The following is a 27,328-nucleotide window of genomic DNA, read 5'->3' on the forward strand; positions in this document are numbered from 1 at the left end:
TTCAGGTTCATCTTTTAGATATAGAGACTTCGCACAACTCTAGTTTCACTGCTCAACCTCTTAAAGGAATAGGCCACCGTTTTTACATACTGAGATATGTTCTTACCTTAGCTTTGACGAGTTCTTTAGGACCTGTCTGATCTTCACTCGTTAGCATTTAGCCTCCTCTCCTCTATAGCTCCAAAACGGGTCAAGATAGAAGCTACCAAGCTCTTCCACGTTTTCCCTATTTAAATATGGTTACGTGAAGTGTTCCACTACAAAGTATAATTACACAAAATTAAACCATGTGGATTTTCTAAGTGGATAAAAGGGGGGGACTATATTGTAAGGCGTAATAATACCAGGAGTAGTTCGAAATCCGAGCAGTAATCTTCACTTTACTGTGCGGATGCCAAATTACTCCTGGTATTATTACGAAAATGTGCTCGGTTCAGGTGGGAGTTAAGGGGTTAATTTGGGATTTTCTGAAGACTTTGTAGTCGCTGGGTTAGTTTTTCAGATGAATGAGCCCCTGGGCATAAAACGGCGTAAGGATCACCAGAACTGTTAGCCGCTAGTGTAGCAACATTAGCCTGTGTGTTGTCAACACTGCAGACTTCACGCTGCAGCACTAACAACATTTAGCTCTGGTTAAATCCAGCACAGACTCTGATTTAGGGAGTGTCGTCTGTAATAAAGTCAGCTCTATGTGGAATATTGTATTTACACTAAACAATTCTCCAGTTTGTTGCTATTTTCTCTCTTCAGCTGAGAGGAGCGTCCTGTAGGAGCGCCGGCCACACGTCAAGTGGTATCGGTTTCTGGCATCGGGACCTCATTAATGAGTATGACTACAAGCATGTGGTATTGGCCCGATACACAACACTGGGATCGGTATTGGTGCATCCCTATTCACTATCTTTGTTACTGAGTAATCGCGGAACAACAGCATGACACGAGTTTTCAATATTTCAGTTTGGTTACTTTTTTTCGCTGAAGAACCAGGCACTTTTAGAGATTGGACAGAAACAGAATCTAAGCTTTGGAGATTTCTCTTTACAGACTCTAATTCAGTGGTGCCAAACTCATTTTGGGTCGTCCAAAAAAAATCTGTACTGAGCTTAAACAATAATTAGAAAAGCATGAAACTATATCTACTCTTGTGATGTAGTTTTGGTGCGAAACAAAACAGACTAAAGAGATGAGGTTTTTACATTGTTTTATTTAGAAAAGGAAAAAAACGGAAACAGCACGGAACAAAACCAAAAACTTTGTCAACAACATTTTATAGAGTCTATGAACAATGAACTTCAGAATATTCAGATTTTAGCTTCTTCATATTTACAGTAATTCCTAAAGCGACAAATGTTTGTTTATGAGGAAAAAAAGTTATTTGAAAGTGGATTTTCAGTGTTAAAGCGATTTCAACAATATAAATCATTGCTTCACAAGGCAATGAAAACAAAAATGACCTTGCTCTTGAACAAAAATGAAAAACAACGATAAAAGTCAGCACTGAAGAACATTAAACTGTAAAAGCTGATCAAATGAGGATTAAATACTTATAGAAGTAGTCATGTTTTTTAAATGTTCGGCGTTATACTTCAAAGTTCAGTGAGTGCTCATGTGGTTTGTGAGGTAGACTTTTCTGGTAAACCTTTTCTCACAAATGGAACAACCGTAGGTTTCTCCCCTGTGTGTGTTCTTCTATGACTCTTGAGGTGAGAGAGGTCTGTAAATTTCTTCTCACATGCCTGACAGCTGAAGGGTTTCTCCCCTGTGTGTGTTCTTCTATGACTCTTGAGGGTAGAGAGGTGTCTAAATTTCATCTCACAGACCTGACAGGTGTAGGGTTTCTCCCCTGTGTGTGTTCTTCTATGACTCTTGAGGGTAGAGAGGTGTCTAAATTTCATCTCACAGACCTGACAGCTGAAGGGTTTCTCCCCTGTGTGTGTTTTTCTATGACTCTTGAGGTGAGAGAGCTGTGTAAATTTCTTCTCACAGGCCTGACAGCTGAAGGGTTTCTCCCCTGTGTGTGTTCTTCTATGTCTCTTGAGGTTTGAGAGGTGTGTAAATTTCTTCTCACAGACCTGACAGCTGAAGGGTTTCTCCCCTGTGTGTGTTCTATTGTGACTTATTAAAGAATGTTTATCTCTGAATCTCTTGTTACAAACATGACACTGGTGCTTCTTCTTGTCTTCTCCTCCGTCGGCTCTGGACGTCTCTCCGTCGCCGACCGTAGCGCTCTTCTCTGGTGCAGACTTGTTTTGAGCGGAGACTTTTGTCTTTCTGTCTCTGACCTGGACCTGGTCTTGGTGATTTTGTCCCTCAGCTTCTGTCTCCATCTGTGCGTCTGAGCGGCTGGATGGAGGTTCCCAGTCTTCATCATCATCGTCGTCAGAGTCAGACGAGTGCTCGGTGTGTCCCTCCGTCTCTGAGCTGATGTTCCCGCGCTCAGTTTGTCTTTGTCGAAGCGGGGAGGGCTCTTCTCTCTTCACGCACACAGCACTGGACTCTGGGAAACACCTGGAAAATGATTAAGATATAAATAAACTTGAGCTCTTTGTGCGGATCATTGACACAAGTCGCCTAAAGCGCTTCACACAGTTTTAGGGGATTTGTACTTCATTCAGTTATACGTTTGTTAGGTGGTGACGTCACAGCTCCACTTCCGGGTTCGCAGATGTGCGAGAAACGACAAAAAACTCTTTAATATCACAATCAATGTTTCTGAAACTCAACAGAGAGTTACTGAACATACTTATTTATCAGGCCCATTGGCAAAAAATGGTGAACCTACTGTTATAAAAATCGGTACATCGGGGTTAGCTGATGCTAACGGCGCATCAGCTACGCTAACCTCGAAAGCAGTGACTTTAGTAAATGTTACTTTTTTAGCAGTAGGTGCGGCATTTTTGGCTAATGAGTCTGAGAAATAAATAGGTTCAGTAACTCTCTGTTGAGTTTCAGTAATATTGATTGTTGTTTTCAAGAGTTTTTTATGTTGTGTTTTATTTACAAAGACACACATGGAGACAGACATGGAGAGGAGCAAAGTGGTTCAACAGCCCATAAATACATAAAAAAAAATGGAGAATGCTATCATGATGCACTTCCACTGAACAATCTGCTGTGAGAAAGTATCCATATGGGCCCGATTTACGCTTGACTTTATTTATGTGTGGTAAATAAGTTCATATTCCTCCTGAAAATGGCAAAAAAAAGAGGAAAATTGTGTTTCCCAAAAGAGTCTATTTTCCCCCTTGGCGAAGCCACGCCCCCTTCTATGACACGATGCCGTCCTTATCCATTAAAGAGAAATGAAATGGGAGGAGCTACAGTGTTTTCCGCTCTGATATTGGCCACTGCTTTCCATGTGTCCACTTCTGGTCCGGTAAAATCCCCCGCGCTTCTCACGTTTATCGCCCACATTACACAGTGTAGAACAGGGGTTGGCAAGTTTGCTCGGTGGAGGGCCGGTTTTCTTCATCGTTAAAAGACCAAGGGCCGGACCTTCCAAGTAAAGCATCACTTTCTACATATGCCAGTGTTGTACATCATATATACTGGAAAAATGTCCATTTGAAATTAGATAAATTACTTAAAATTGCTTGAATAAAGTTTTTTTTATGTTAAATGAGAGTCGGTTTGAACTAATGATATGGTTTGAACTATTTTTTGAATTAAAAAAAAAATGCTATTGCCAATGGAACAAATAAAAATCCCACTGGAAATCAGACAAATTAACTTTTACTGTAAAAGATATTTATTTTTCACTTGAAATTATACAAAATAAACTAAATTAAGAAAAAACCTGCACTTGTTCCATTGGCAAGAATAGGTTTTATCTGCTCTAAGGCCTGACCAAATCTTCTCAAACTTTAGATTTAATCTCTAAATTCAAGTAGATTCAAGTCATTTCTTCCTTTGCAATGATTATTCTTTTAAGATTATGACCTTAAAGTTTGCTCTGCTTAGACATTTGAAGGAATTGACAGTATTTTCCACATTTCTATGTATTTTAACAGGCGTTTGAGCTCTGATTTGGGTCTTAATATTCCTCAAAATCATCTCTAGGGCCAGAGTTTGATGATGCTGGGCCGGTTTTGGCCCCGGGGCCTGATGTTGCCTTCCCCTGGTGTAGTGTGAGCTCAGCATTAGCCGTGTTTGAAAGTGTTGGAACCTACACTTGCTGCTGCTCTTCCTCCTCTGGCTCCTCTTTGATCCTCGTCTGGGGCGTCTGGACCCTCGCTCTGACCAGGACGACTCTCGGGCTCAGCATCCGGTCCAGGAGCCGGCCTTTCCTCCGGTTCTCTTCTTCGGACCGGCGCAGTTCCTCCTCGCACTCCGCCCTCGTCCTTTCAAACAGCGCACGTATCTGTCCAGCCGCCGCAGCCAGACGCTCGTTCACAAACGCTCTGAACATCTTTACAAACAGGCCTGAGCAGAAACAACAGAGAAAACAATGAGATTTACACTGATCGTTTACATGTATGAGCCGCGGCTTTTGCTCCCCTGTCAAATACAGATACAGACGGCATCGCGTCATAGAACGGGGCGAAACATGAACTTATTTCTCACATAAATAAAGTCAAGTGTTACTCGAGTCCATATGGATATTTTCTCACAGCAGATTGTTCAGTAGAAGTAAAGAAACGTCAGTCATAGCAAGCACTAGCTAGCGTTAGCAGTAGCACGATGCTAACATGTAGCCTCATGTTTTCATTCTCTGTTATTTATGTATTTATGGGCTGTTGAACCACTTTGCTCCTCCCCACATGTCTTTGTTTCTTTATTTAATAGAAAACTATATTCACAATTCAGCATTTCTTAAAGTAGTTTCTGAATAATTAGAGAAAGTTTTGATTTTTCTCCAAATTGTTTTTCCCCCTTAACTGTTTTGAAACATGACCATATATGAGCGATTCCAGAGAAGCCGTTTGTATCTATAGCTAAAGCTGACATTGAAACTGTCACCAAAACACAAGATGAGATAAACAACTTTCCTTTTGATATGAAATATATGTGTGTAGACTGACCATAAATCAATCAAAATGTATTTGTGTAGCACTTTACAACGACACCAGGAAGTTCAAAGTGCTTCACAGAAAGAAAAACACTCATTTTATTCACCCTAGATATAATTTAGTGCGTTCTCAGTATTAAAAGCCAGTTTGAAAAGATGAGTCTTTAATCGTTGCCACATAAATGTGACTTTCACATATTTCCGCTGGTACAGAAACAGTTAAATCTCTCCTTTTGAGCTAACTGCCGATTAGCTGCTAACTGCCGATTAGCTGCTAACTGCCGATTAGCTGCTAACTTCCAATTAGCTGCTAGCTGCCGATTAGCTGCTAGCTGCCAATTAGCTGCTAACTGCCGATTAGCTGCTAGCTGCCGATTAGCTGCTAACTGCCGATTAGCTGCTAGCTGCCGATTAGCTGCTAGCTGCCAATTAGCTGCTAACTGCCAATTAGCTGCTAACTGCCGATTAGCTGCTAGCTGCCGATTAGCTGCTAGCTGCCGATTAGCTGCTAACTGCCGATTAGCTGCTAGCTGCCGATTAGCTGCTAGCTGCCAATTAGCTGCTAACTGCCAATTAGCTGCTAACTGCCGATTAGCTGCTAGCTGCCGATTAGCTGCTAGCTGCCAATTAGCTGCTAACTGCCGATTAGCTGCTAACTGCCGATTAGCTGCTAGCTGCCGATTAGCTGCTTGCTGCCGATTAGATGCTAACTGCCGATTAGCTGCTAGCTGCCGATTAGCTGCTAGCTGCCGATTAGCTGCTTGCTGCCGATTAGCTGCTAACTGCCGATTAGCTGCTAACTGCCGATTAGATGCTAACTGCCGATTAGCTGCTTGCTGCCGATTAGCTGCTGGCTGCCGATTAGCTGCTAACTGCCGATTAGCTGCTAGCTGCTGATTAGCTGCTAACTGTCGATTAGCTGCTAACTGCCGATTAGCTGCTAGCTGCTGATTAGCTGCTAACTGCCAATTAGCTGCTGGCTGCCGATTAGCTGCTAGCTGCCGATTAGCTGCTGGCTCCTCAGAGATTCTAACTTCAACTTCATCATTATTAAAGCCAACAATAATGAAAACAAATCCTTATAAACGTGTTAAACGACCCTCTAAAACATGATGAAACAACTTAATCACACTTTCTTACCTGTTTTGAGTCTCAGTTGAACTAAATCACAGCCGTCGGCTTCACACGACAGCAGCAGAGGGCAGTTGTGTTGCCGCGGTAACGCACTGAAACAAATCAACTGTTTGTTTTTTCTTAAACAACGATTTACAAATTGGCAATTTTCAACAAATTAAAATGACAGGTTCAAGGCACTAAAAGAGATGATAAAAAAAAAAGATTAAAATAAATAAATAAATAAATACAAACCCATTCACACACACTGAGCAGTTTCCATTAGAGGTCTTCTTCAAAAACATTCAGATTGTCTCATTAAAAAAAATATATATATATATTATTTCTTGTATTTCGAGTCTTTTTGTCTGAAATGTTTTGAACAATGGAGTTTCCATTAGATTTCACTGAATAAAAGTGACCATTCAGACACTTTTGCAGAGTTTTGTTTGGTATCACTTTTCCCATTGATTTGGTGTTGCAAGTTTTGGAGGAGGTAAACTCCTCTAATCAGTATTTTCAATAATTGTTTAACAGATTGGGGAAAGCTTTGCATATTATTTTTAATTCAGTTCTTTTGCATGTGATGTTACAAGCAGTGCTTTAAAGGAACAGGCCACAGTTTTTCCGTGCTGACATATGTTCTTACCTGAGCTTAGACGAGTTGTACCTGTCTGGTCTTTGTGCCCGTGGAAGAGCGTGGTAGCTTACAGCTCGACCCCCGTTTGGAGCCATAGGAATACACTGGGAGAGGCCAAATGCTAGCAACATCTTTGGTCGTTTTGCTTGACTGAGCGCTCGCACAAAGACCAGACAGGTACGAATCAACTCGTCTAAGCTCAGGTAAGAACATATCTCAGTGTGGAAAAATGGTGGCCTGTTCCTTTAAGCTGTCGATCGGCCTGCACTGCAAAAGTAATTCACTAGTTTAAACGTTTCAATTTGAGTATAATAATCCCAATTTGAGTTGTTGTGACGAGTTAAGATTTAGTTGGGCATTTGACATCATTGAGATCATTCCACTTGTTCTGGGATGTTTCTGACTCGTTTCAACACATTTTGTCTTCGTTTCAGGTAATTTTGGAAGTTTTACTTTCTTATTTCAAGCGACATTACTTTAGAACCAGTCGGAAATGTCCTCAAACTAAGTAGTCTTGGTCAGATCAGGGGGAAAAAAAAGTCTAAATGAGTGAAAACAAGAAAACAAGATACATTTTCCCAACTCAAGTCATTTATGCCAATGCTTGATATTTACGTTTTGTAGTGTGTATTTTCTTCAGGCATGTCCTAATCAAAATCAAAGTGGATATGTTCGTGCAAGACAGGCCTTAACCTCTTAACTCCCGCCTGAACTGAGAGGATCTTTTTCCTCACGTCATCAGATTTTTTTTCCATCATTTTTTTGTTGGGTGTTCAACTCATTTTTGTAACTTTTTTGTCGTTTTTTTTAATAATTTTTTGTCACATTTTTGTAAAAAATTTTGTCCAATTTTTGTCATTTTTTTGTCCAATTTTTAGCACTTTTTATTTTTTATTTTTTTTGTCACATTTTTGTATTTTTATTTTATTTTTTTGTCACATTTTTGTATTTTTTTGTCACATTTTTCTCATTTTTTGGTCACATTTTTTCTCATTTTTTCGTAATTTTTTTGTCAATTTCTTGTGACATTTTTGCCACTTTTTCATCCATTTTTCGTCACTTTTTTGTCAATGTTTTCTCACTTTTTTGTCACATTTCCATCATTGTTTTCCTCTCAGTTTTGTTGCTATTTTCACAGCTTTTTTCATGGCTGGAACATGTACTGTATAGTCCCTTTAAAGAAGCTATACCTGATTTTACTTCTAGAAATGGAATGAAATGTATTTTTTCCTCCTTTTTTTATATTGTAAACTCCAACGTTTGTGGGAAAATTGGTGTGGACCAAATTATAAAACTTTTTTTTTTTTTTTACTTTCAGGCTAATTTTCTAGCATTTTTGAAAAAGAAGTTATGAATGAGTTTGGGCCACAACTAACTTTTTAATTTAGTTCCGCTTTCATTCAGGTATAGGGCCTTTAAGCTTCGTGTTTATTGCTGCCGTTTTTTTACAGTGTGAAAAATTGACCTGCAGCGTCTCACCTTTGTGTTTTTCTATCTCAATAGTTTATATTAACAGCATTTATTTATGAAGAACAAATTCTGGCGAGTTGGCGTAAAGCATTTTCCCAAAGCGGGCTCTGCATTTGAAAGGAGTGGAAGTGCAGTGGCCTGAACGTGGGTGAAATGAATGGAACTCGCCAGAATTAAGTCAGAATGAAACGGGCTGACCTGAGGCGCCCTGTGAAGGAACGCTGAACCAAATCTAACGGAACTGACTGTGTTTCAATCAAAACCCGGCACTTAGCATGAACTGTGGAGCTCAGTCTGTGAATAACGCGCCTTTAATGTGTCACTGTGGTCAATGTGTGCCGGAGAGAGGAAGCCTGTGTGACGGCTTCATCGACCGGAACAACCATGTCACGCATTAAACCTGATGCCCTCCCTTTGTTCCCACGCTCCGCTGACTCCTGCCGAGTGAAGGAGCAGGTGCGGAATCGTCTGAGGGACTTTGCTCTCGCCACAAGGGCGTAATGAGGCTCAGGTCCTGGGGTTGTCATAATAAGTCATTGTAGTGTGGTAGTGCTTACATGGAGCTGCTATACTTAAACACTGCTGATCTGACTCCAGGTGAGAACGAGTAGCACCAAATGGAGTAGCATTAACAGCATTACTGTTACATGAACCTTATTTGAACTTAAACATCCATTCATTTTCTTCCTCTTTATCTGGAGCCGGGTCAGGGAGGCAGCAGTCTGAGCGGAGGCTTCTCGTGACAGCACTAAAATAACCCCGTTTAGTGAGTTCTACTTCAGCTGACTCGCTGGTGAGCCGGTAACACAAGGCCATCACAGGGAATCTTATGTGTATAGCGCTTTTCATATGACACAAGTCACTTCACATGAAAGGGAGGGGCTTCATTCACTCCATGCAGATGGTGGTGAGCAACATTTGTAGCCACAGTTTCCCCTGGGGCAGACTGACAGAAGCGAGGCTGCTCACATCTGCAACCAGCCACTCACACATATTGGGTCAGTCTCCTCCTGCAGGAGCTGGGATTTGAACCCCCGACCTTCTGATCATGAGACGACCCGCTCTACCACCTGCTCCACCGTCGCGGGTTTGATTCCCGACACGATTGATGATGATGCATATTTTATAAAGCGCTTTCCTGGAAACTCAAAGGGCCCGAGCTTGTGTCTCAAAATGCAGACGATAGCATAACTTTGTGATCTTCCCACTCCAGACTTAGCGCGTTTAAGTGGGTGAAGACACACATTTTCCTCCAACCAGATTGACTCCGTGGTCGGGAGAGGGGTTGTGGGGGCGTGGGGGGTGAAGCCCAGTGCATTGGTTTTGTTTCACGTTCACGCGGACGCTGTAGCTCTTTCTCTCTCGAGACGCGAACATTGTTTAGCTCACGATGGGTTAATAACGTTTTTAGTTTGACCTGTGAGACCCATAGGCTTAAAGGGGCTAGATGCAAGTTAGCCATTTTATACTCAATACCGCCACCTCAGGCCATACGCGTAACTGCAGCTTCTATATTAAGCTCGTGCATGACGGCACTTCAGACCCGAATCAACACCTTTTTAGTGACAGTGCAGGATTTTAGAGGCAGTTTGTGGTGAACAGGTCTGAGCTCATTCTACACATTAGGACATTGTTGAAACATGTAGGGCAGGGGTAGGCAACGTCAGGCCTGGGGGCCAAATCCGGCCCTTCAGCACAGAACCTCTGGCCCTTAAGATGATTTTGAGAAACATTATAACACAAATCAGAGAGTGCTTTTAACATTATTAGAGTTAAATGGGAGGAAAAAAGGAAAGAAATACTGTCAATGGCATTTGAAAGAAGTGCACTGGACAAACAATAATCGTTTTAAGGAAGAAATTACATAAATCTGCTTGAATTAAGAGATTAAATCTAAGGTGTGAGCAGATTTGGTCTGGTCTTTGACGAGATTAAACCTCTAGTAGTAGTTATTCTCTTAATTCTGATTATTTTGTTCCATTGGCGCTATTGCATTTGTATCTTGGATTAGACTCCTCAGGGACTGCTCTCCCGCTGATCCCAGAGTCAGGACTAAACACGAGGAGGCTGCACGATTAAAATCTGGAACCGTGTCCTGAAAATGTGAGACAGGCCTCACCTCTGACAATCTTCAAATCCAGGCTCTTTTCACCCGTGTATCTGACACTGAAAGTAATTCATCTGGACTCTCTGCTTTCAGTGTAATTCATAAATGATGATATAGATGTTTTATGGATGGATTTTATCTGCCGTCTTGTAATGTTATGTAACTATGAAGCACTTTGAATGTTGCCATGTGCTCAATTGCTGTCAGCGCGTTGCTATTCCCCTTCAGTTATCCATTTTAATGCGTCTTTTCCCGCGCATTGAAATGTACCGCAGGTCGCGCGGATTCAATTTGAAAACACAAAGTCTACAAAATCCTTTTCAGGTGCCGGCCCACTTTGAGACTTGTTCTTGTGAGAAAGTGCGCTTTTTGATGCTCTTTGTGGTCAAATGTTCACAGCGGTGCCCTCAGGAGTCTGACTTAGCTTTGAATCCGACTTCAAAAAAGGCGAGGAAAAAACCAGCCCGGGCAGGAAATAGACACCTTTTTATCTTAATTAGAAAAGAAGCAATTAGGTCGGGGCTGCTTTGGAGAGCGAGCCTCACACCCGCCTCCAAAAATCCAAGAGGGGAAAGTGAAGGGAAATGACTCGTCTATGAGAAACAGGAGTTGCAAAAACATATAGTTCGTTAGGTCAGTGATTAATGATTTCAAACACACAGCTTTTATCACTTACGTTATATTTTATCTGTTGGAAAATGCTATTGATCCCTGTAAAGTTGCCTTAAGGTCAGCTCACACTACACGACTTTTATGCCCGATTTTGCTCCAAAATACTTTTCCTGTGCATAAATCCTATTTATTAACCTCTTAACTCCCGCCTGAACCGAGAGCATTTTCTCCAGTTCAGCTTTACCCAAATCCTGTAGGCCAGTGTAACGCCTCATTTGAAAGCTGAGACCTACAAAACTCATCTAAATGGATCTTTTTCCTCACGTCATCAGATTTTTTTCCATCTTTTTTTTTAGGGTATTCAACTCATTTTTTTGTCATTTTTTTGTCATTTTTTTGTCATTTTTTGTTCTTTTTTGTCATTTTTTTTGGTCATTTTTTTTGTCTTTTTTTGACATTTTTTTGTCATTTTTTTGAATTTTTTTTGTCATTTTTTTGTCATTTTTTTGTCATTTTTTTGTTATTTTTTCGTCACTTTTCTGTCAATGTTTTCTCACTTTTTTCTCACATTTCCATCATTGTTTTCGTCTCAGTTTTGTCGCTATTTTCACACCTTTTTTCCAGAAGCTTTTGGATTGGGGTAAAGCTGGAGAAAATGTGCTCGGTTCAGGTGGGAGTTAAGGGGTTAATATTGCCCGCACAAACAAACTATCCACCAGGGGGTGCTGCAGCGCCCTCAGCACCCTGGGTTCCCACGGCCTTGTTTCAACCACGAACAGAGTTTAGCGGCACTTCAGCTTCACCTCGCCGCTAACGGCTAGCCTCTCCGCTTTCTCCGCTGTCTCGAGGCTGAGGTCCGTCTCCTTTTCTTATTAAATCCACAGAACTACGTCCCGTTTCTTCCGTTGGCCGACTTTTATCTCCATTTGACCGAACTATAGCCAAGTCGAAGGCTTCGTAGTAGCAGTAAGCTAGCGCTGCGGTGTTGTGACATTGTTTACACCGTTGACCAATCGGGACCCGCACACGTTGTCCCATGCTCACAAACACAGACCTGTCTTTGCGGATTTGGGGTCAGTTTTGGAAGCCGTAGAGACGACAGACGCGCTGTGTTATAAAACATCAGCTGTTTGTCAGAATCGTGTCGTGTGTCGCTCTTACGATTCTCAGTGGTTAAGTGTGAACCCCCAGATGTTCTATAATCGCACTGAATCCAGTCGTGTAGTGTGGACCCCCCATTCTATATAAAGAAAAGTTGTGTAGTGTGTGCTGACCTTTAATGTGCTGTTGTTTCTGTTCTGTTGCAGGAGGGAACAGACTGAGGAAGCAGCAGTTCCGTCTGCACTGGGCCTGGATCTCCCTGGAGCAGCCGCATTACGTGGTGGACGAGGAGACCAAGTACCTGGAGGTGGTGCTGAAGCGCAGGGGTTACCTCGGAGAGACGTCCTTCGTCAGTGAGTCCACTTCCATCCATTTAACTCATTTACTGAAAGGAAACTTGTGACAGAGACATTTCAATATAACAGTGATATTAACGTGTTATATGCAATGGGCCGTGACCACCAAAATGTCCATCCAGAAAATTAGCCATAGCTCAATATGGGAAACATCATGAAAATGACAGTTCACATTTGAAAAAGATATTTAGGTAGTGTTGGCAGGAATGAGATTACTTTTTAAGTCCACTGGAAAATTTACCATCTTAACACATTGTTGTTGTTTTTTTCTTTACGAAACTAGACTCTCTAATACACCTTATGTGTGGTTTTGGCAGCTCTGTGATGAACTGAAGTGAAATAAACGACGATCAAAAACTGGTGAAATTTCATTATCTGGACATTTTATAAATATTATTGCGTTTCTTTTCTTTTTTTATTTATCCGAGTGGGCGTGGTGTCGCTGTAAAGCCGACATTTCTCTCTCTCTCTCTGGAGTGTGTTTGATAAAGCAGAGCAGCTTCACATGGAAAGATCGAAACAGCTGAGATTAAAACATTTCTCTGAGTTTTTAAATGGTTAAAATCGGTCCAAGGACGGCTGAGAAACATCCTGTTAAAGTCTTCAATCCGAGAACCAGGCTGTTTAAATGCACACGGCATAAAAGAGATCGATTACATGCAGTGTTTCAAAACGTGTCAACAATGTTGTGCTTGAAAATTGACTTGAAACATATATATTTAGGTATTTGCCTCTTCACATTACGTTAGTGTCCGTCCAGAGAGGAGGAGGAGTTAATCAGAAAGGACAGTGTTGCATAAAACCTCTGTTACCTCCGTTTCTACCAGAAAATCTGTGATTTTGATCAAAATTGTGTTTAGCTTAGTTTTCTCAGGAACCGAGGCAATGTAGAATTAATCTGTTTTCACCTACGGAGAGCTTAGAGTCTCACCTTTCAAACGAGCCATATAATGTGTCCATTACTATAACACAGAATACACTGTGGTGCTACAAATACCATGAAAAACAGTCTGGATTGTTGGTGCTCTACAGCTAAATCCCCAAAACAGCACGGCCTCAATGTGTTAAATGAGGTAGATGATTTAAAATCCTTTTTATCCGTTTTGAAAAGTAAAGTAGTGTCAATCTAATGCAGGAATTGCGTGCAGAACATGTTTGTAGTGATCTATATGAGAAAATGCTGACTTATCAGTAAAAAATGACTTAAAGCAGTACTAAGTAACGTGTTTACCTTAATAAATCTTTTCCTAGTCTCGGGGAGGGGTAATACAAGTGTTTATGGGATGATTGGAGGGTCTTTCATCTCCCCCTGGTGTCTCTGGCCAGAAAACCATGTTTGCAACTTGCCTGCCACCGGACCTGAGCAACCAATACACACTAATAGAATCACGAAGAAGAAGCTAACAGGCTAACGGGCAAAGCTAACTGCGGGCGAGCGTCACTTTAAACAGTATTTACAGCCAAATAATCTCCATTGTATAATTGGATGTACAGTATCCCTCTGTCCCTTCGCCTTTCCTGTCAGCGTAGTATTTACTCTCCAAGACAATTAATAAGTTAAAAAATTGCAACTTGCTACGACACCTGCAGTTGCGCTTATGGCCTCTAGTGGCAAGAGTTACTTAATACTGCTTTAAAAGTAAATTTCGACATAATGTTTGTTCCATTGGCAATCTTTTTTCAAGACAGTCTGAACCTGCATTAGCTGTTTTCATTCAAGCACATTTCAATCCATGTATCTAAGATGGTACTTTTCCCAGTGCACCACAGATTTTGAGACATTTAAGGAACCAAAATATCGCTTTGTTTGCTCCTTTTTAGTGCAGCCAACAAACAAACAAACAAACACAACTCGAACTTTGAAATTGCGTTTCATTTTTAATTTCCTAAAAAGGGTGTTTAGAAAGTTGTCCTTCCTCCCCACATTAAACTCCTCGAGCTGCACCCTTGAAATCTCTTCATCTGTTTGCAGCTATTTTTATTCCCTTCTAATCACCAAATCCATTTCTAATTGGGTGAGTTTTCTCGTTCCTCTGGGCTGTTCCTCCTGTTCCACCTCAGTGTGGTTAAAAAGGCAATAGTCTATTTGCATTTACATCATTTTGATACTGAAAAGGGAAAAACACTCAGTTACATACAACATTAATGGAAATCTTTTTTGAGGAAACGGCCTTGGATTTTACAATTTCCCACTTAAATCTTTGGAGAAACAGTTGAATAAAACATCATTTGTGAAGACGAGGCGCTCTCAAGGTGAGCGTTGACTTTTTAAGAAAACAAAATGTCCCAAAACCTGTGGAAATAATAGGTTTTGAGGCCGGTGTCTTCAGCAAACACAGTTCCTGCATCACTAAGGTCTCTAACAGTTTGTCTGCCTGCCCTTCTGTTTGCCCAGACATTTAACTGCTCGCGCTCATGCAAATATATAAAAAAAAAAAAACACGGGCAGTCGGAGGAATTCTGCCTCTCTCTTCACGAACAACGCTTTCCCCCGGTCTTTAAAAAGGCTGAGGGGTCAGGGGTCAGATCATTACGGCAGCCCGGGGGCGTGACGTTGTGCCGTTACACGTTGCACTAATGAAACCTCTCCGGGGGGAAATATGCAGATCAGCTCTGACCTTTCACTGCCACAGACTCGGTTTGTGGCATTAAAGGGGCTATATCATGCAGGATCCACTTTTTGGAGCTTTTAGCCGTGTTGTTTTGCTATTTCCTTATCACAAACACCCCCAGAGTGTTTTTTGGCTTCATTCACACGGTTCTCAGCAATCCTCCTGAATCCTGAATCCTGAATCCGTCTTATCCGTCTTATTTGTGTTGTAAGAAAGAAATGAAGGAGGGAAAAAAAGGAAGTGCTCGAGGTCAGGTCAGCGCTGCCCCTGTGGACAAAACAAACGCACCCCCTGAGCTTCTGAACAGACGTCATGTTTGCACTGAAAGCTGTGAAGATGGAGCTCTTTCTAACCTACTCTGGACACGCCTGTTCTTTTTTCTTACCTAACGATGATGTCACGGAGAAAAGCGTGTTTGGCTACGAGGACTTTATTCAACCTGCCAAAGAAGAGGCCACTTGCCAGAAGTTGGAATTTCTTTCCGGGATTCGGCGACTTTCACCAAAATAGTGTTTTTCTGTGACCGTCTCTGATGGATGTTTGGTCAACCTTCGCCAGAATCAAAGTGGATTAACTTTTATAACCAGCGCATAGTTGGTTGGAGTCCCAAAATGTAAACACCTGATGGACCAGAGCGTGTGTGTTAGCGCGTGTGTTAGCGTGTTTGTTAGCTTGTGTTTTAGCGCTTGTGTTTGTGTGTGTGTGTTAGCCTGTGTTCTAGCGTTTGTGTGTGTGTATTTGTGTGCGTGTGTTTGTGTGTGTATGTTATTGTGTGTGTTAGCTTGTGTGTTAGCGTGTGTGTTAGCTTGTGTGGTAGCTTGTGTATTAGCGTTTGTGTGTTAGCGTGTGTTTTAGCTTGTGTATTAGCATGTGTGTGTTAGCGTGTGTTTTAGCTTGTGTGTTAGCTTGTTTGTTAGCGTGTGAGTTAGCGTGTGTGTATTCACATGTGTGTGTTAGTGTGTGTTTTAGCTTGTGTATTAGCATGTGTGTGTTAGCGTGTGTTTTAGCTTGTGTGTTAGCTTGTTTGTTAGCGTGTGAGTTAGCGTGTGTGTATTCACGTGTGTGTGTTAGTGTGTGTGTTAGCTTGTGTGTTAGCTTATGTGTTAGCTTGTGTGTTAGCTTTTGTCTTAGCGTGTGTGTGTTAGCTTGTGTACTAGCGTGTGTGTGTTAGCTTGTGTGTTAGCTTATGCGTTAGCTTGTGTGTTAGCTTGTGTCTTAGCGTGTGTTAGCTTGTGTGGTAACTTGTGTGTTAGCGCGTGTGTGTGATGGTGTGTGTGTGTGTGTTAGCGTGTGTATTAGCATGTGTGTGTTAGCTTGAGTGTTAGCGTATGTATTAGCGTGTGTGTGTTAGCTTGTGTGTTAGCCTGTGTGTGTTAGCGCTTGTGTTAGCTTGTGTGTTAGCGCGTGTGTGTGATGGTGTGTGTGTGTTAGAGTGTGTATTAGCATGTGTGTGTTAGCTTGTGTGTTAGCCATTTATGAAGCTGTGTTGCAGATGTCAACCCCTTATAAATGCATCGGGAAGTAACTTATTTATATTTCTACTACTACAAAAGTTGCATGAGCGGAGAGAGGGGGCGGAGTTAACTGAACCGAAGCGTTGTGTCTTCCAGGTTTGAAAAATACCTCCAGAAAATACATTTATTTATCACAAAAGTGAGTGCTCCATAGTTTTAGAAGCACAATATATCATACAAATGGCTGTACTTAACTTTGGAATGGCTACTAAATCCTCTAAACACGGGGACGATGTGACGGTAAACGCTCCTGCGTGTCGTGATGCGTTGCCGTGGTTTCCTTAAGGAGTGGGCTGGATCACGCCGACAGTATGTGAACTCGGGATGCACCCGGCTCAGAAGAAAGCGGGCTTTGTTTGGATAAGAACGGTCTATAATTACGGAGGCCGGTTCGTGCAGCAAACGGGGATGAGCTTCAGAAGGAGAGAGTAAAACGATCTCCAGATAAGAGAAAAGGTGCTTGAATTAAAGGGACAAGACGTTTTCGGAACTTTTTCATCATGTTCAAAAACAGACCTGGAGTTGTGTTTTGAGCCGCTAGCGCTTCTTTGAGTAATCTTTGGATCTTCACCGGTGGCCATTCTTTGCAACACCTAAAAATCTCCTCCTGTTTTCCATCAATATGGTGTTTTCTAACCAACAAAGTGTAAGATAGTGATACATTATGTGCTTGACATTGTTGTAAAATCCTCTTAAAGACAATTTATGGTAATTATGAGTAAGTTTAGACTGTTGTGAAATAAGATTAACGATTGAAATGAGACTAAGGGTCAAATTTGAGAAAAATTGTTTGTCTTCCATTGGCAAAAACAGTAATTTCTGTTAATAAATGTTGAAATAAATACACTTTTGGCGATGGTGGAGTACATGTCCTTAATAGAGGGGAGAGGGGCTCCACAGATCTTCTCTGCTGCTCTCACGATGCCATGGAGGACACAGTGATGGAGCTGGTCAGGATGCTCTCTATAGTCCCTCTGTAGAAGAACCACACAGTGATGGTCAGCATGCTCTCTATAGTCCCTCTGTAGAAGAACCACACAGTGATGGTCAGCATGCTCTCTATAGTCCCTCTGTAGAAGAACCACAGTGATGGAGCTGGTCAGGATGCTCTCTATAGTCCCTCTGTAGAAGAACCACAGTGATGGAGCTGGTCAGGATGCTCTCTATAGTCCCTCTGTAGAAGAACCACACAGTGATGGAGCCGGTCAGGATGCTCTCTATAGTCCCTCTGTAGAAGAACCTCACAGTGATGGAGCTGCTCAGGATGCTCTCTATAGTCCCTCTGTAGAAGTTACACATAACGGAGGCTGGGACTCTGGCTCTTTTTAGCTTAGTAGAGACGCTGATGACTTTTCTTGACCAGTGATGTAGTGTGCATGGTCCAGGAGAGCTTCTCTGTGATGTGCTCTCCACTGCAGCACCATTGATTGTTAGAGGAGCATGCTGGACCCGCGCTCTTCAAAAGTCCACAACAATCTCTTTTGAGAGGAGCCAGCTGAGGTGTCTCGGGCATCGGTTTCGGATGCCTCCTGGTGGACTTCCTCGGGAGGTGTTCCAGGTGCGTCCCAATGGGAGGAGGCAGGGAAGACCCAGGACACGCCGGAGGGACTTCATCTCTGATCTGGAGCCTCCTCAGGATCTTTCCAGAAGAAGAAGGATAGGGAAGTCTGGGCATCTCTGCTCAGACTGTGACCCGGTCCTGGATAAAACCGAAGAAATTGGATGGATGGATGGATGGATGGATGGATGGATGGATGGATGGATGGATCGGCTGCCACAGAGTCCAGGTCTTAATCCCATTGAGAATCTTTGGGACATGAATTTATAGTCAAAGCAAAAGGCGCTTCAACCAAATATTAGAGCGTGTGACCTTTACTTTGTTTGATGAGGCAGTAATTGTCAGATGTCTTCACCAGTGACACAATGATCTGACAAGTTGCTCTATGGCGCTTTTGTCAACATCAGATTCTCCCCATAAAGCCTGAGAATAACAATGTTTAATGACTGTGCTACTGGTTTGTTGAGGAACAATTCTGTTATAACGTTGACAGATTCAGTGAAACCGTTTTCAGTCTCATCAGAAAAACAAACCCGCTTCTTGACGCTGTGATGAAGCCCAGTCGTGTGTGAATCCCCGACCGGCGTTTTGGAAGCACAATAACTCGGTGTCGGCTTCGGGAAACGGGATGACATTATGCCGTCCTCCAGCGGCGCAGGAGAGCTCCTTCACTCTGGAAAATAGCAGCAGTTTGTCAAAGTCACACAGCGAGCGGAGAGAGAATCACTTTCCGCCGGCCAAAAGCTCTTCTCCATCTGCTGCTGCTGCTCACTGATCTGAGGCCAGCGCACCGCACTCCGCCGCACTCAGCTCTGGGTCCACGCTTCAGTCGGGGGAGGAGCGTTGGCTATTCCGCCTCACAACCAGGGGTTAACTCGAGTTCTCGCCGTGTTTGGGTGGGTTTTAGATTTGATGTTTGTGACCAAATCTGCTTTTCTGACGTAAAGGTTAAAATCAGATCTGCTTTTTAAAATAGAGAATCTTTTTTCTGTCTGTTTTGTCATGTCATTTTGCACAAATAACCGTACAAGCAGAGTGGAATCCATGAGAAACTATTTAATCTGAAAAAGAATAAACCTCTTAAGGAAGAAGTTACATACATTTACTGAATTAAGAGACTGAATGTAAAGTCTGACTAGATTTGCTCATGTCTTAGATCAGATAAAACCTCTTAATGGAGCAAGCACATTTTTTCTTAAAGGAACAGGCCACCATTTTTTCATACTGAGATATGTTCTTACCTGAGCTTAGATGAGTTAATGCGTACCTGCCTGAAGAAGAGCGTGGTAGCGTCCAACTACACCCCCATTTGGAGCTATACATTAGGAGAGGCCAAATGCTAACAGCATCTTTGGCCGTTGACGTGCGTGACTGAACAGTGTGGAAAAACGGTGGTGATTTATTTAATTACTTCCGCGACAAATAGTTCCCAAAAGTTTGCGCGTTGCCTGGCAACGTTTTGCTAGGCTAGAAGCAGCAAGGCTAGTAGCTAGCCTAGCTACTTAGTTGAAGGCGCAGTTGGAGGAATGGTGGTGAATCTCTGGGTAAGTTGAAAGTCACGCTAAGAGATAGTGTCGCTACTACGTAGGTACGGAGTGATATGAAAGCACGAACTCCGTTGCCATTGGCAGCGGTCATTTTTTTTTTTCAGAGGTCCTTTATCAGAACATTTTATTTATTTATTTATTATATATATTTTTTATTTTTTTATCAGGGACGATACAATCAACATAGTTACAATTAATATTTGCAGCTGATGCGATGCATGAAGAGCTTGTAGCTAGTGCTAGTTCGCAGCTCATGTCCCTGGTTGGGCCTTTCTACAATAATGACCGGTAGAACGTTGGGAAATCCCATTCAAATCAATGGAGCTTCTACTTACGTTGTGAAGAGCCGTATAATAATGGCCTATAATGTTAACAGATAAAAGTATAATAAGCAGTGTGTTATTTACAAGCATATTATTAATGCATACTAGTACCTTATTAGTACTTAACGAGCACTCCTTAATATAAAGCGTTACCGAAGCATTGTAATGCACCTTCATCATCTCCCCTCCTCTTCTTTTGACAAAGTCCACAGACTGTTGTATATGCTGTATGACGTGTACAATGAAACATCGCTGATGCAGAAGGAGAGTAGACGAGTCATTTTCTCCTCTTTGGGGAAAGACATTTTCTGTCTGCAGACTGACAGAGCGATGGCCGTCAATCTGCATCTGCAGCCGACCCCACTGTCACCCTGAAACACTCCGTATCTCAAATGGAAAAAAGCTCTTTCACACCTGCAGCTGCACAGACTTTCTGTTTGGTTTTCAGTCCCAGATCTTTGTCTGATTTCGATGTTTTCGCCTCAGATCCGGCCATAGAAACATGTTTGAATGCACAGACGAACAAAACCCATATATGTCTCCCATGTATCCGTATCTATTAGTTTAGTTTGATAGTTTGAGATGTTTTCCTGAATGTGAGTAAACTTTCTCCCCTTTCTGCGCCCCCCCATTGTCATGCTGAGCGCGCAGACGGCTCAGAGGAAAGTGCGAAAGTCCGGGGTCTTCAGGGACTTGAATCGAAACCAAAAGTTTGTGGGATAAAGCCACATTAATATACGACACCAGTCAACTTCAAAGACCGGACCTCGGTGCGAAAAACACACTGAAAACTGTTGGGAATAAGGGAAATCTTCTCTGCTTGTCCCGTCTGTAATTTCACACTGGGGCCACCTGCGGGGCCCCTCGGCAGGAGCCCTCAGATCTGCTCCCGTCTGTGCGCCGTTGTGTGGGAAGATAAAGTTAGCACATTCTCCTCTCTCGGTTTTGAAGGCACAGTCTCTTCTCAGCACATCAGAGGGCTATTCATGTCCGCACAAAAACAAACTTTGTTCAAGCAATTATCCCATAATCCCACTTTTATAATCAGCTTAAACAGGTCAGAATCCAAGTAGAAGCTGCTTAGTTTTAGGGCATAATGATTTTGAAATAACTGGTCATACGGCTGTGCAGTATCGTGTTAACAATATTAGTGTGATATTTAACCAAACCATTTCAACACGATATATATATTTCAGGGGTGTCGAACTCTGATAAATAAATTTGACCCCGACCTTGAACTCGTTTGGGTCGTGGGTCGAAATTCAGCTCTCATGGCAAGTAGCAATTATTTAATGTGGCCCTTTGAGGAGCATGAATTCTTGAGCCTGTTAAAAATAAAGTAAGTCTGTAGCCCATTCCTGTGTGGAGTTATGGATTTTTAAAGGGACTATACAGAGTTTAAACATGTTCAAATTAAGTATTTTCCTCCCCCTACATGTTCCAGCCATGTCCTAATGTGTAGAATGAGCTCAGACCTGTTCACCACAACTGCCTCTAAAATCCTGCACTGTCACTCAGAAAGTTGTTAATTCGGTTCTGAAGTGCCGTCATGCACAAGCTTAATATAGAAGCTGCAGTTACGCATAAGACCTGAGGTGGCAGTAGTGAGTATAAAATGACTAACTTGCATCTAGCTCCTTTAAAGAAATAGCCAGTTTGCTCACTCCAGCCACTAGGGGGCAGCTTAAATTTTTTTCAAGAATTCCACCCGTGTCCAGCAGAGGGCACCGACACAATAAGACATCAGGATATAAACAGCATATTACAGCCACGAGGTAGGGCGGCTGTGGCTACAATAGTAACTTACTGCCATTGCATGTGGAGTGAGTGAATAATAACTTCATGTAGCACTTTGAGAAACATGTGACACAGGCTGATGAAGCACAATAAGTGTAAGATGATGTTATTTATGAGGCCACAGTCCTTTACAGTATATGCGGCCCTCGACCCAACGTGGGGGCTGAATTTTTTACATGCTTAGGAATTCATGCTGCTCAAAGGGCCACATTAAATCATCTTGACCTTGACAGATGTTCTAATTAAACATAAATTGTAACTAACTAGTTCTTAAGCAAATTGTGACAAAACAAGACTTAAAAAGCACTATATCAGGAGCTAAGTTGTAAATGTTAAACTGCTGGGCGCACCCTTCGAGATCGGGTGAGGAGCTCAGTTATCCGGGAGGAGCTCAGAGTAGAGTCGCTGCTCCTTCACGTCGAAAGGAGCACTGAGGTGGCGAGAGCATCTGTTCCGGATACCTCCTGGTCGCCTCTTCTGGAGGTGGTCCGGGCATGTCTTATTGGGACAAGGCCTCGTGGAAGACCCAGGACACGCTGGTGGGACTGTGTCTCCGAGCTGGCCTGGTGTCGCCTCGGGGTCAGAACAGCTGGAGGAGGTGTGTGTGGATCGGGAAGTCTGGACATCTCTGTACCAGGCCCCGGATAAAGCGGAAGAAAATGGATGGATGGATTTAAAATAATATTGAAATATTGTTCAGTTTCACCTTCTTTTAGATCTGGAATATTTACAAACTGTTGTGCATTACTGATATAAATTTGAGAAAAACGTTTACACTGCAAAAAGTATTGAACTAGATCAGTATAAACATCTCAATTTGAGCATAATAATCCAAATTTTAGTTGTTTTGACTAGTTAAGTTCTAGGGCATTTGTCCTGGATTATTTCACTTGTTCTGAGATGTTTCTGACTCGTTTCGATACATTTCATCCTTATTTCAGGTCATTTTCTTTGCCAATGGGGTAAGAAAATTGGTCTTATCTCACTGGCAATTTTACTTTCTTATTTCAAGCGAGATTTACCCTAGAACTGGTCTGAAATGTCCTCAAACAAGCAAAGTAAACTTGGTCCGATCAGGAAAAGTGTCTAAATGAGTGAAAACCGCTCAAAACACGATACATTTCCTCAATTCCAGTCATTTAAGCCAATGCTTGATATTTACTTTTTGTAGTGTATGAATGTAAGTGGAAAAAAATATATAAGAACCCTTTGTTGGGGGTTCAAAGCTCAATAAATCAGGCTAGATATTAAAAAAAAATATATATAATATTGTTAAATCCAAGCCTGGAAATGTTTGAGTCTGTAGGAGTTACTAAAATGGAGATGTTGTTGCAAGTGTGTAAAGAAAACCTCATTTTGAGAAAACAGGCTGAAAAACCTTTTATTTCTCTGACTGGGAGAAAAACGAACTACAAATCTCAACATCGACCACTGCGTGAAAATCGATGTTTTCTGTGAGCCGTACATTTACTTGAGAAACGTTTGGAAGAAATTGTACTTTCCAAACCCACGTTATTTTTAGAGCACATTGTATCAACATGAACAACACACACAAAACTCTTTCTTTTCCACTGAAGAGATCACCAAAGGAAGAAAATCCCATCTCCATCGCCCCCGCCGGCCTCCACTGCCCCCTGCTGTTAGCGAGAGCCTACACACGCCCTATGGGTCTAACAACAGTGCTGGACTCCTGTAGAGGGCCGCAAATGAAAAGGAAAGTGGTTTGTCTTTCTGCTGCCTCCGACTGCAGCGCCGCAGGAGGCCGCGGGGACAGAGCGGACTGCGGCGTGTCCCTCCCAGGCTGCCGTAGGTAAACAAGCAGGAGGGGGGATTTTCACACGGATCTAAAGCTGCAAAGTGTTTCCAGGAGGCTTGAAGGAAGGTTACGACCACGCAATTATCCAATCCAACTATTGGTCATAAAATGTGGTCTGGTCTTCATCAAAATCATAGGAATGAATACACAGTGTCTCTTTGAATTAATCCCACCCGAACATTTACATTTGATCATGTTTATATTGGCAGGCCCGCCTTAACCTACCCATAGGCCCCGGGGCTTGAACAGAATTGTAGGCCCCCCCTCAGCGCAAACCCTAACCCTAAATCCCATAAAAACCCCAACCTGCAACTCCTACATGTGTCAAAAATAAATGTTAAATGACATCTTGCAATGTGTATCAAAATCTCTATCTTTAATGCAAATAAAAAAAAAAACTACAACTCAACTAAAACAGACTGTCTCTTGCAAACAGAAAACATGCTTCAAAAATATGGCAGAAATAATAAAAATGAGCATAGCTATATCTTAAAAAGGTCTTTTTCTTGACTTTCTGGCTGAGAAGTCTTTAATTATGTCCGTAAAGTCCAAGTCACGAACGATGTCATTTTCAAGTGACATCAGTGAAAGATGGCTAAGTCTCTCTTGGTGCATCCCTGACCTCAGGCGAGATTTTACCAATGAAAGCTTTGAAAAGGACCGCTCCCCAGCCATCGAACAGGGTCTGAGTTAAAATGCTCCACAATGTTCGAGTCCTCTTCCACTCCTCCTCCTGCTGCGGGAGGAATGTCTGCTTCAGCGGCGTCTTTTTCCTTCTCTGCTCCTAACTGGTCCGCGCTCTCCCCCCCCCGACTCGTCTGGGCGTAGCGGTGAAATGGCAGCTGCATAGCTACTGGTTGAAGGCTGGGTTGGCTCTACGGGGAAGGCAGTGGCACCTCCTCTAGCAGCTCCTCCTCACCGGATTGAGAGCCAACAGTCTCCTCTTTGCTCTCGCTGTCAGCTGCGCGGCCTGCGCCTCCCGTGTCAGGGGCGCTGGCTGCAGCGGCTGCGGGTGCCAGTTCGCCGAGGCTTGTGGAGGTGCCTGCGTCCGCGGCGCTGGTTCCACCTCTGGGTGTTGATTTTAAAAAGCCCGATAGCTTCGGCATATGGCTCATCAGGTCTTTATCACGACGCTCCTTCTCCTTTTGCGTCTTTCTTTTCTGTGCACCGCTCTCAAACTTTTCCTTCCCTGACATTTCTGTCCCTCGCTACGAGTCGCCATCAAGAAGTGTGAAAGTGAATAGATGCGTTACGTACATAAGTTACGTCTTTCTATGCGCTTGGATTGGTTAGAATTTGTCATAGAATCAATGCGATGCGATGACAAATTCTAGCCAATTGGTCAGTTGACGCTGCAGTATGTGATTGACAGGTAAAACAAACAAATTACAATATTATGGAATTCGATTATATCTGATAGGCCCTCTGGGCCAAGAAGGGCGGGCCTACTCCAGGTACACAGCGTGAAGTGAAGTGATTGACATGGAAATCGACGAATCATCTTTTCTTTTTCCTTTTTTCTTTAATTCTGATAGGCCCTTGACAATAGTAGGCCCCTGGGCTCCAGCCCCTGCTAGCCCGTTGGATAAGGCGGGCCTGTATATTGGCCAGAACATGTAAACATCCACAGGACAGGGAGGAAAAAGTAAGTGAACCAGGGAGTCTTGCTGAACTGCAGCAGTTTTGCAAAGAGGAATGTTCCGAGATTCATCCTGATCGTTGTGAGCGTCTAATCTGCAACTAAAGTGATCTTAACTTTTTTCTCACATTTTTGAAGCGTGTCCGTCCGGGAGTTAACAGTGCGTCATCTTCCGCCACCAGTGCTCCAGTTCAGTTCAGTTCAAATTTTTTATTATTATTATTATTACAGACACAATAATAACAACAACAACAGCAACAGCAAAGTATTCAATGCTGAATAGGAGCATGAGGAAGACATTGTCTTATAAATTTCATGCCCCTTTTCTTTTTTTCTCCAAAATCTGAGCTGGCTCTGAACAGATGGCTCACCTGTTTTTGATTTGTTTTAGCCTATTTCAAGGTACAATAATACTTTATATCTAAATCAGCGACTGTTTCAAATTTGTCAAGCATTGGTTCTTATGTTTCGTTGACTTCGTATTTTCCAAGTACTTTTTTTTAATACATTTTATTGAATTGAGTGATTGTGTTACATGATTTTTGAACAATGTCCAAAGAATTCCATAAAGTGATCCCTTTTACAAGAAACCCCTTTTGTTTTTGTGAAGTGTGTGAAAATGGAACCCAGAAATTGCCCTTTCTTCTGTTGTTACTATCTGTGATTAACACAAATTTGTTTTGAATATGTATTGGCACCAACTTATTTTTCACTCTCCACATAATTTGTAGTATTTTAAATTTGACCAATTCATTAAATTTCAAGGTCTGTAATTTTATTAACAGTTTGCTGTGGTCTCGTGGACCTTTGAGAGTCACAATTCTTATAGCTTTCTTCTGGAGTAAGAACAACCTTTCTTTATAACTGGTGCATGCATTTCCCCACACTTCAATACAGTATGTTATATAAGGAACTATTAAAGGGGCTGGAAGCAAGTTCGCCATTTTATACTCACTACTGCCACCTCAGGCCATATGTGTAACTGCACCTTCTATATTAAGCTCGTGCATGACGGCAATTCGGGCCGAAGTGACACCTTTTTGAGTGACCGTACAGGATTTTAGAGGCAGTTGTGGTGAACAGGTCTGGGCTCATTTTACACATTAGGACATGGCTGGAACATGTAGGGGGAGGAAAATACTTAATTTTAACATTTTTAAACTCCTTATAGTCCCTTTAAGGCTGAGTATAAAAGCTGTAATGAAGCCTCATCCAACGTGTGTTTAACCTTATATAGGACACCAATATTTTTACTAACTTTACCTTTGATGTGGTCGATATGAGGCTTCCAGCTAAGTTTGCTGTCTAGGATAACCCCCAAAAGGGTGCTCCACCTGCAACCAAAACAGTGAAGATGGCGGCCGCGACACTGTGATCTTTAACCAGTGCCCTTTCTCCTGTTTTAAATGAGCTGGACTTGTCCTTAAAGCCACAGCAGAAGCTTCTCTGAGGACTTTCGACTGCCCGTGTGGATAAAAACCATCATGGCGGAGGACGTGAACGCCAAGTGCTTTGTGTTTGATTGGTTCGCTCTCGTTCAAACTGCGATCGTTAGCCCCGCCTCCAGTCTCGATTTGGAAGATGCCTCCTATTACCACAATTCCAAAGTCAGTCTGGCTTTATTCCAGGCTACCAGCCCAGAAGCTTTTAGATTTGGGTAAGGCTGAACTGGAGACAAAGTACTGGGTTCAAGGCGGGGTCCAATCTTTGTCTCATGTCTCACTGTGATCTGCGATTTTGAGCTACGACATAAGGCAAGTGATCAATCATCCATTTTCTTCCACTTGTCCGTTGCTGGGTTGTGGGGGCAGCTGTTGGATCTCTATAGATACAGACGGCATCTCGTCATAGAAGGGGGCGTGGCTTCGCCGAGGGGGAAAATACAACACAATTTTCCCTCTTTTTAGCCATTTTCTGGTGGAATATGAACTTATTTATCACACAGAAATGAAGTCAAATGTAAATCGGGCCCATTTGGATATTTTCTCACAGCAGATTGTTCAGTAGAAGTGAAAAAACAGCAGTTGTAGCAAGCGCTAGCTAACCGTTAGCATTAGCCCGATGCTAACATGTAGCATGAAGTTAGCATTCTCCGTTATTCATGTATTTATGGGC

General features: G+C 42.4%; 1 protein-coding gene across 1 annotated transcript in view; it reads left to right on the top strand.

Moving 5' to 3' along the window:
• Positions 1–27,328, top strand: part of LOC306977133 (FRAS1-related extracellular matrix protein 2-like) — a 222,201-nt gene that overhangs the window by 81,680 nt on the left and 113,193 nt on the right. Inside the window, exon 3 of the mRNA XM_079575315.1 lies at positions 12,258–12,404. Coding sequence (XP_079431441.1) covers positions 12,258–12,404 — 147 coding nt within the window. The remainder of the gene's footprint in view (positions 1–12,257; positions 12,405–27,328) is intronic.

The sequence above is a fragment of the Gobius niger genome, assembly GCF_951799975.1.
Source record: "Gobius niger genome assembly, chromosome: 1".
Lineage (NCBI taxonomy): Eukaryota > Metazoa > Chordata > Actinopteri > Gobiiformes > Gobiidae > Gobius > Gobius niger.